This window comes from Nansenia antarctica (genome assembly GCF_963989245.1).
Source record: "Nansenia antarctica genome assembly, chromosome: 3".
NCBI classification, from domain to species: Eukaryota; Metazoa; Chordata; class Actinopteri; order Argentiniformes; family Microstomatidae; genus Nansenia; species Nansenia antarctica.
The window spans coordinates 15,660,486-15,670,485 of record NC_137688.1 but is presented as its reverse complement, the minus strand read 5'-3'; the positions used below and the strand labels follow the sequence as shown (position 1 = coordinate 15,670,485).

Sequence of the window (10,000 nt, the reverse complement as noted above, 5' to 3'; positions counted from 1 at the left end):
CTCACTCTGTCCATACATGACTCATTGAGGCCCTCAGGAGAAACTTGCGTAAGGGTAGTGCTTCCTTCCCCAGCAGCTAGTGTAGATATGAATCATAAGCCGTTATCTATGCAGGTATCAGGGGAACGGAATAAGTTATGAGGAGACATTACACTGTTGTTGTTGTTGTTAAGAGGTGTGAATGCCCTTGTGTACGCCTGGACTCTTTGACTTAGTACTCTGAAGCAGAGGGGTTTACCCACGCATAGTCAAATATGGAAATGATGCACGGTTATGTATTGAACAGATTATTATTCTGATGTGGGTCGTTATCAGGTACGTTTAGAAGACGGAAAAGAATGCCGGAGCTTTCGTCAGATCCTAGAACCTCTAGAATTATAGGCTAGAACTTCTAGCATTATGGGCTAGAACTTCTAGAATTATAGGCTAAAACTTCTAAGACCAGTTTCACAGACAAGGCTTAAGCCTAGTCCTGGACTAAATCACACTTTCCATGTCAAATCTCCATTGAAGATGCTTTTTAATCTAGGATTAGGCTCAAATCTTGTCTGTGAAACCGGCCCCTAGAATTATAGTCTGTAATTATAGAATTGCAACCATCCGTTGAATCTCGAGATGAGACAGCAGAAAGATGCGGGTCTGTCTCCGAGACACTGAGTTACATTACTGGCACTAAAACATGCGAACTTTGGCTCTGTCTCCCTCTCTCAAACATTAATAATATCAATCTCCATCTCCGTCTCCTTCTTCCTCCCCTGGGTCACAAATTAATTATGAAGCAAATAAAAACCAAGAAAAGCTTTTATCATAATGAGTGCTGACTCTCTTCCATGCTCGTGAGGTTTTGGGGGTAGGTGAGGGGTGTTTGGGGGGGAGGGGGGGGGTGTTTGGGGGTGTTTGGGGGGGGGGGAGGTTTTGGGGGTGTCAAGTCGGAGTCGGACGGAGGTGGTCCGGCGGACGTGGCAGAGAGGGGGACTCTCATTAGTGCCCCCCTCAGGACACCTCCGATGGCACCAGGCAGGTGGAGAAACCCAGGATTAAACACGTCACTTTCAGATCATTAAGACCCTTCAAAGCCATTACGTTTACATTACATTTACGTTCTTGACATTTAGTAGACGCTTTTATCCAAAGCGATTTGATCATCTATCCATCAATCATCGTTAGAAAAAGTACTCTATGCTAGGACCAGGGGCCATTGGCAGTCACAATGCTAGAAGAAGGAAGAATTACGATTTTTATTACTATTTTATTATCATTTCTTTATTTACAGTATAGAAACTGTACAGGGGGTTAGTTGGGATCTTGAGGAGGGACAGTTACGGTGTAGCCTGAAGAGATGGAGGTCTTCAGTCTACGGCAGAAGATACGTCCCAGCGCAGTCCTGTTTCAGGCTAGACCAGGGGTCCCCAAACTACGGCCCGCGGGCCGAACACGGCCCGCCCCCACACTTGGACCGGCCCTTTGGACAACGTCGCCCCAACACACTCTCAACAATGCCAGAAACATATTTTGAAAAAAATGTTTTAATCATATCATATCTGTATTTGATATTAAAGGTTGGCTTTCAAATTAAAATGTCCCTTAGTTATAAACTATTTTCATTAATAACATTATTAGTTAGTTTCACCCGCCCACAGAATGCGGTACATTCAACGTAACGTTCCATAGTGAACGAGCACGGATCTATAGCAGGTGCACGCGAGCTAGAACGAAAATTCAGAGAGATGAAAAATGGCCAAACGGTTGGTAAAGAGAAAAGTTGATTCAGAATGCAGGGTTTTTAACCAACAGTGCACAAGTGATTATTATTGTTAAATGCAAAGAAAAGGCTCATCTGTCAAGAAGCGGTGTCTGTGTTCAAAGAATACAATCTGCACCGACACTATGAAGCCCGCCACAAAGACAAGTATGTTTACAAGACCAAATGAGAGCAGACAAGTGTCGAAGCTAAAATCAGCTCAGCAGAATACGTTTGTACCCGAAACCCAGTTATACCAGTCATCCGTTCGGGCCAGTGCTGATGAGTTTGTCAATAAATGTATGAATGTGGTCGCGGAGGAGGTGTGTCCCGCGGTGAGTCTGTCCGCAGGTAGGCACCAGATGAATTGAAACAATGGGGGATTAGCCCAGCTGCAGGAGAAAACAAAATAATTTTACCGATATGTTCATGATCTGTGTCAAGCAGGGTTTTTCCTGCATAGAGAATTATGAGGCGGCCGCCTCCGTAATATTTCTAGCCGCCTCCAGCTCTCGACAAAACTCTGACGGTCGTATTTTCTACAAGCGGTGGATTTGTCATTTCTAACTGCAATTGCGGCATTGCGCCGACGTGGTGGTGAGGGCGCTGTTTATTTAGCTTTCGTGTTTGCTAGCGAAATAGCTGATGGTATGTTGACTGCTCAAGGAGAATACATTTGAAAGTACAGAATGCCTGAGAGCCTTATATTGCATTATATTACATTACATTTTGAATGATCATCTGGTGCCTGAATATTGTGTTTTCCTTTACATAAATAATGACATTTCCACCATAAATTGATGCAGAAAGGGCACAAATTGGTGCATCTAAATTCACCAGAATGAAATAAATTAAGTGTTTGATGTTTAAGGACCCCCAGACAGCCCTGCTTCATGGGTCCCCCTGTGTATGATGAGGGTCCTCCCTCGTGTATCAGACTGTAAAACTGATTATATTTCATTGACATATCACTATAGGTATAAATTCCATCCAAATTCAACTGTTTAGACTTTGTTTGCATCCACCAGTGCTCTCCTGCGCGCAATTGCTTTGCGCAACCGCCTCCATTTCACACCGTTCCACTCTGTTCCATATTATTTTATGTTAGAGACCGACCCAGGCCCCCCATCACAGAAAGGAAAAATGATGTGGCCCTCACAGAAAAAAGTTTGGGGACCCCTGGGCTAGACGGTGTAATCCCAGGGCATGGTGGCCCAGTAAGAGTCTGGCAGGCAGGCCGTCAGGCGGGCGGGCAGGCAGTCAGGCGAGCAGGCTGGCAGGGTGGGTTGATTGGCACACTGAGACAGAGAGAGCTGTAAGTCATGTTCAGCCCGGAGGGCAGAATTTATTATTTGTATTCATCTCCGTCTGGAGAAAGAGTATGGGACACAGGGAAACAGTACCTCTGATTCATAGAAGACGGTGGTGACGACACTGACAGACTACTGAGATACAGAGGTTGTTCAGATGTCTTCAGCAGCATACGGCTAACGGCGGGACTCAGGGGAGGCTGGCGGAGGTAGAAATCGGAGGACGGGCTCATTGTAATGCATGGAATAGAATGAACATGTTTTTTATACCATTCCTCATTCCTTTTCCATGCATTACAATATGCCCGTCCTCTGATTTCTACATCAGCCAGCCTGCCCTGATGTCGATGTACCGGCCATGCATTCTTAAAGGAATAGGAGCATGGATATTACAACTTTGGGATTCGGAGTGACAGATCAGATATCTCATTAACATGTCACCAAGTCAACCATGATGTCACCGCCCCCCCAGGTGCTCCTGGAGTGGCCGACCGACCTGTCCGTCAGCCCGATGGACAACTCCCTTTACGTGCTCGACAACAACGTGGTCCTGCGCATCACGGAGAGCGGCCAGGTGAGCATCGCGGCGGGCCGCCCGGTCCACTGCCCGATGGCGTCCCAGGACCGCGGCGCAGCGGGGGGCCGCAGGGCGGTGCTGACCCCGCTGGAGTGGGCCGTGGCCATCGCCGTCTCCTACCAGGGCGCCCTGTACGTCGCTGAGACGGACGAAAGGAAGTTCAGCCGCGTGCGGGCCGTGTCGCTGGACGGCGAGATCACCCACCTGGCCGGCTCGCCTTCCGACTGCGACTGCAAGAACGACGCCAACTGCGACTGCTACCAGGCGGGCGGCGGCTACGCGAAGGACGCCCGCCTCAACGGGCCGTCCTCGCTGGTGGCAGCACCCGACGGGACGCTCTACGTGGCGGACCTGGGGAACATCCGGATCCGGGCGGTGGCGAGGAACGGGCCCGCCCTGGTGTCCAGCGCCAGCGGGAACACGTACGAGGTGGCGTCGCCCGACGCCCAGGAGCTGTACGTGTTCGACGGCAACGGGACGCACCTGCACACCGCCAGCCTGCTCACCGGGGACTCTAAATACATCTTCAGGTAGAACACACACACACAGACGCACACACGCGCACACACACACACACACACACACACACACACAGACAGACACACACACACAGATGCACACACACACACACATCCGAAGACTCCAAGTACACCTTCAGATAGAACACACACACACACACACACACACACGCACACGCACACACTGGTAAAAGTCAGCAAGTGCATTAATCACACTGCATTAATCTGGAGGACGGGTACACACACACGCACACACACGTACACACACACGCACACACACGCACACACACACACACACACACACGCACACACACACACATCCGGAGATTCAAGTACACCTTCAGATTGAACACACACACACTCACACTGCTAAAAGTCAACAAGTGCATTAATCACATTGCATTAACCTGGAGGCTGGGTACACACAGACACATAGACACATAGACACACACACAAGAACACAAGCACCCACACAGGGGAAATAACCCCATGACTTCTCAGCATAATAGCTTATTGATGATTTGTGCTATATATGCACAGGCAGTGCTCTCGCGTTTTGTCTACATATGTATTTCTAAAACCCGATCGAATAAACAGCAAATCAATAACTCTGTCCTCCCCCTTTACGTTTCAGCTACAGCGCGGAGAACGATGTCACGGCCGTCACCGACGGCGACGGCAACACCCTGCGCATCCGCCGCGACCCCAACCGCACGCCCGTGCGCATCGTCGCCCCCGACAACCAGGTGATCTGGCTGACCATGGGGACCAATGGGGGGCTGAAGACCCTCACGGCGCAGGGCCAGGAGCTGGTGCTGCTCACCTACCATGGCAACAACGGCCTGCTGGCCACCAAGACCTCCCAGATCGGCTGGACCACCTTCTACGAGTGAGTCGGATCTGGGGATGTTGGAGTGTTTTAGTTTCGGGGGGGGGGGGGGGGGGGGGGGGTGGAGGTAGAAATGGGGGGACGGGGGCTGATGTAATGTAATGCACAGAGTGGAATGAGGAATGGTATCAAAACACGTGTGATGTCAAATGCACACACACACACACACACACACACAGTCAGATATGGAAATGATGCACGGTAGGGCTGTCCCAAACGACTATTTTTCTAACGATTAATCTAGTGATTATTTTTTCGATTAGTCTAACGACTAATTTATCGATTAGCCTAACGATGTTTTTTTTTACTGTTCGGTAAAAATAAAAAATAAAAATCTTATCATGTGTAGCCCCCTTAATTTCCACCTCACTGCTATGTTTAGCCAACTTGAATGCCAACATGGCCATTTAGAAGTCTGTCCATCACCACAACACATAGCTAGCTAGTAGCTACATAGCTAGCTAACATTACTCTCGCTGCTATGTTATGATTTGCTAAATTGATGCTAACGTAGCATGCGAGCTACGAGCTAGATAACGTACAGTAGGTGCGAGCACCACAATGACAATAGGCTACCGTAGCTAGCCAGCTACATAGCTAACGTTACTAACACCAGAAGACAAGACATACAAACTGTGGTGAGCTACATTGCTTGTGTAACATTAGCTAGTAGCTATCAATTTTTCACTCATACACTGCCGGAAAAGTGAACAGAAATACAACGGTGACTTACGGTGCTATCTTGCGGCTGTCTTCACAAAGAGCTCCAGGATGCTTTCGCTTGAGGTGCTCGTTCATTGCAGATGTACTGCTGTGATAGGCCATTTAATTTCTGCACAGTTTACAGACCACCACATTGTTTTCTTTTTTTGTAAAGTACTCCCACACTTTGGACGATCGTGGGCGAAGTCTTTTAGCTGCTCTGCCTCCTCCATGTTTGCACTGGTCGCAGCCATGTTGTTTATTTACGACGCACCGACGCACATTACACAAGTCGACGTATTGACGTAGTCGATTACGTCGACGACGTCGACGAATCGTCCCAGCCCTAATGCACGGTTACATTTACATTTAAATTTTTGGCATTTAGCAGACACCTTATTCCAAAGCGACTTACAACCGATACGTTTGAAGCAAGTGAATCATCAATCCACCAGTCGTAGCAGGAAGAGCTAATCTAGCTCAGGCCAGGGGCCGTTGGCAGTCATTGTGATATAAGAAGAAAGAACAAAATATTATTATGCTGATGTGGGTCGTTATGAGCAGGTACATTTAGAAGCCAGAAAATAATACCGGAGCTTTTGTCAAATCCTTGTAATTCTCGAATGATAGGCTAGAACTTGAATAGTACACGAGTACACATACCATTCCTCATTCCGCTCCGTGCATTACAATGAGGCCCTCCACCAGCCTCCCCAGACAGTAGACTACTCTTTAACTTAAGTCGAACTAGAGGTGTTAACAAAAACCAAACAAAGAACTGCATCCACAAGCACCGTCAAGGAAGTTGCTGTTTGCAGTTTTTCTTCGGAAATTGAATTGTTATCCTGCCATTGGAAAATTGCCTCGATTAATTTTGATTCTCATGAAAAGAAAGACATTATAATGTGGAGGCTCGCTGGGGGCTGGTCAGTAATGAGAAGAACATCAGACAGTGGGTTTGCTGAGTAGAAATAATGCTTATTGATAAACAATCCCGGCAGAAACTCTTGACAACAATATTCAATCATTTCTCAGAGATAATTCCCCTGTGCCCAGCCTCCCCTCTCTCTCCCTCTCTCTCTCTCTCTCCCTCCCCAGCCCTGCGTTCCCTCTGTCCCTCTCTCTCTCCCCCACATTCACCCTCTCCCTCCCTCTCCCTCCTCTCCCCTGCTTTCCTTCTCTGCATTTCTCTTCATATTCAGATGTATGTCAGAATGTGCCTCGCAGTAATCGCTTCCCCTTCTGAGTTCAGCACATTGGAACATCTTTGTGGAAGATTTCAATTGACTGGTTTATCCATTATGGCCATTCTACCTCAATAACGTCATCGGTCTTGTTGAAGCGTTACACAGAGTAACAGATAGAAAGCAGCTTGATTAGTATCAGAGTTGAGACAATGGACTTGCTTTGGCCTTGGTTCCATTGTACGCCTCATTACGAACACAACGTAGCCATACAAATACTCATAAACCATAACTCATTTCATTGTCTTTGTTGTCTTTGAAACTCTCCAAGTTTCAAGTTGTATTGTTATGTCACATTACACAAGTGTACGAGAGTAAGATTCTTAGGCTTCGGTTCCTTGACATTGCAGCACAAAGGCAATAAGGCAATAAGGCAAGATAAGTCAAGATACATAAAGTGACAATAGTTACAAGACATAACTGAGACAATTGGACAAGTGACAAGTTGTCAGAGACAAATAAGACAGGACACAATTTAGCAGTACAAATAGTCCAAATAAACTAGTCTTCGCTGTCTTCCGTCCGTGTGTCTGCAGCTACGACGGCGAGGGCCGCCTGATGAACGTGACGTTCCCCACGGGGACGGTGAACAACCTGTACTCTGACTTCTACCGGGCGCTGGCGGTGGACGTGGAGAGCTCCCTGACCGAGGAGGAGGTCAGCATCACCACCAACACCTCCAGCGTCCAGACCTTCTACACCATGGTCCAGGGTACGTCTCTGTTCTCTAACAAGGCTTCCTTGCATCCTTGCTTCCTTCCTTCCTTCCTTCCTTCCGATATCTCCTCTCCCTCCATACCTCCTCCACTCATGAGGCTGTGTCTGAATCCTCTAACAAGGCATCCTTCCTTCTATACCTCCTCCACCATCCAGACCTTCTACACAGTGGTCCAGGGTAGGACACTACTACTACTCACTAGGTCCATCCAGACCTTCTACACAGTGGTCCAGGGTAGGACACTCCTACTACTCACTAGGCTGCGCCTCAATCCTCTAACAAGGCTTCCTTCCTTCCTTCCTTCCTTCCTTCCTCCCTTCCCTCCCATGTCTCCTCTCCTCTCACTCCATACCTCCTCCATCCAGACCTTCTATATATTGGTTCAGGGTATGACACACCACCCTATCTCTTAATCTGACTGTGTTCCAAATCAGCTTCTACTCTCTATTGATGAGCTTCACCTGGAACAGGAACAGGTGTAAGCAAAGAGCCTGACTATCAGAGGGCAAGGCAAGGCAGAGGAACTGCTTATGCTGTACACACCAGGGGAGGCTGGTGGAGGTAGAAATCGGAGGACGGAATGCAGAACGGTGTCAAACGCGTGGGTTCCAAAATCGTTCTCCGTTACAACGAGCCCTGTCCTCCGATTTCTACCTCCACCAGCCTCCCCTGGTGGGTACACACCTTTCCCACCTTCCCAAACAGTCTGTAACTACAGGAATAGCTGAGGTTTAGGAATCCTACTGGGATGGATTTGGAGCAGAGCATTAGCCCTGCTGACACAGGCACAAACAGTCCGGGAGGTCATCCTGGAGACGGTGGTTATTTGTCATTGTTTCTGGGGTTGCCACGGCGATGTTGACTAAGCTTTAGTCATGTATCACGATGGGATAGAGTGCCGGAAAGAAGACAGTGTAAATGATTACTGCCTTTGTGTCTGTGTGCGTGTGTGTTTGTGCGTGTGTCTGTGTGTGTGTGTGTGTGTGTGTGTGTGTGTGTGTGTGTGTGTGTGTGTGTGTGTGGTGTGTGTGCTTGCGTGGGCGGGCCGGCGGGCGGGCGCATGTGTGTGTTCGCGCACATGTGTATGTGTGTGTGTGGGTGTTTCAGAAGGAGGAGGGAGCTGTGTGTGGTCTACGGCTGTGAGCGATTCTCAGTGATGTTCTCTTTTTAATGAACACTTCTGCATCTCCCACGATGGGGACCTTGTCGTTCTGCATCTCCCATGATCTTGAGCTTGTTCGTGACGGGGACGTTATACGTGATGGGGACCTTGTATGTGATAAGGACCTTGTACATGATTTCTGTGTGAAATGAAAAGCACTAAAATGCATTATTGTGTTTTAGTAGTTACAGTATGACCCTGCTTGAAGTGAGCAACTCTCTACAGTATCATTAAAATGTGTTGATGTATGGAGTTCAGAGTTACGACCTTGCCTGTCTCTCCAGACCAGACCAAGGTTTTAGCCCTGTATGTTGAATGTGTTCTTAAATCATTCATTAAACCGCAGGGAGGTTATTTGTCTGTGTAAGAAAAAACTCACTTACTGTATTCATACTACCTCTTACAGGAAAGATTCATACTACCACTGCCACCGAATGCAATACTCATGTATGCATATATTTTTTTTTTTACTACCACTATTGTGTTGCTCAGTTTGACTCCTGTCTCTTACAACTATTGTCACTTGTCTTATTTGTCTCACTTGTCTCTTATAACTACATAACTTTATTTATCTTTGCCTGTTTGCCTTATTTGTCTTTTTTTATAACTACTGCTACTTTATTTCTCTTGTCACTGCAAGAAATTGAAGCCTAACAATGTTACTCTCTTATACTTGTGTAATGGGATGTAACAATACACTTGAAACTCTGAGTGTCATATGTTATATTATTATTATATAGTATAACTGTGTCCTTGTGTCAGTATATGTTATATTCTTATTATTCTTATTCTTATTCTTATTCTTATTCTTATTCTTATTATTATTATTATTATTATTATTATTATTATTATTATTATTATTATTATTATATAGTATAACTGTGCCCATGAGTCAGTATGTTATATCATTATTATATAGTAGAACCGTGTCTGTGTCTCTGTCCCCAGACCAGTGCAGGAGCAGCTACCAGGTGGGCTACGACAACTCCCTCAGGGTCACCTACGCCAACGGCATGGACACCCACTACCAGACGGAGCCCCACATACTGGCGGGCGCCGCCAGCCCTACGGTGGCCCGGAGGAACATGTCCTTGCCCGGGGATGGAGGCCAGAACCTGGTGGAGTGGCGCTTCCGCAAG

The 10,000-nt window shown here is 47.3% G+C and overlaps 1 protein-coding gene across 1 annotated transcript in view; it reads left to right on the top strand.

Moving 5' to 3' along the window:
- The window catches only part of LOC308153774 (teneurin-3), a gene marked incomplete at its 5' end in the record, with an annotated part of 137,292 nt that overhangs the window by 120,737 nt on the left and 6,555 nt on the right, over positions 1–10,000 (top strand). The window contains 4 exons of the mRNA XM_080526966.1: positions 3,524–4,158; positions 4,781–5,035; positions 7,518–7,693; positions 9,810–9,995. Of these exons, the coding sequence (XP_080383092.1) occupies positions 3,524–4,158; positions 4,781–5,035; positions 7,518–7,693; positions 9,810–9,995 (1,252 nt within the window). The remainder of the gene's footprint in view (positions 1–3,523; positions 4,159–4,780; positions 5,036–7,517; positions 7,694–9,809; positions 9,996–10,000) is intronic.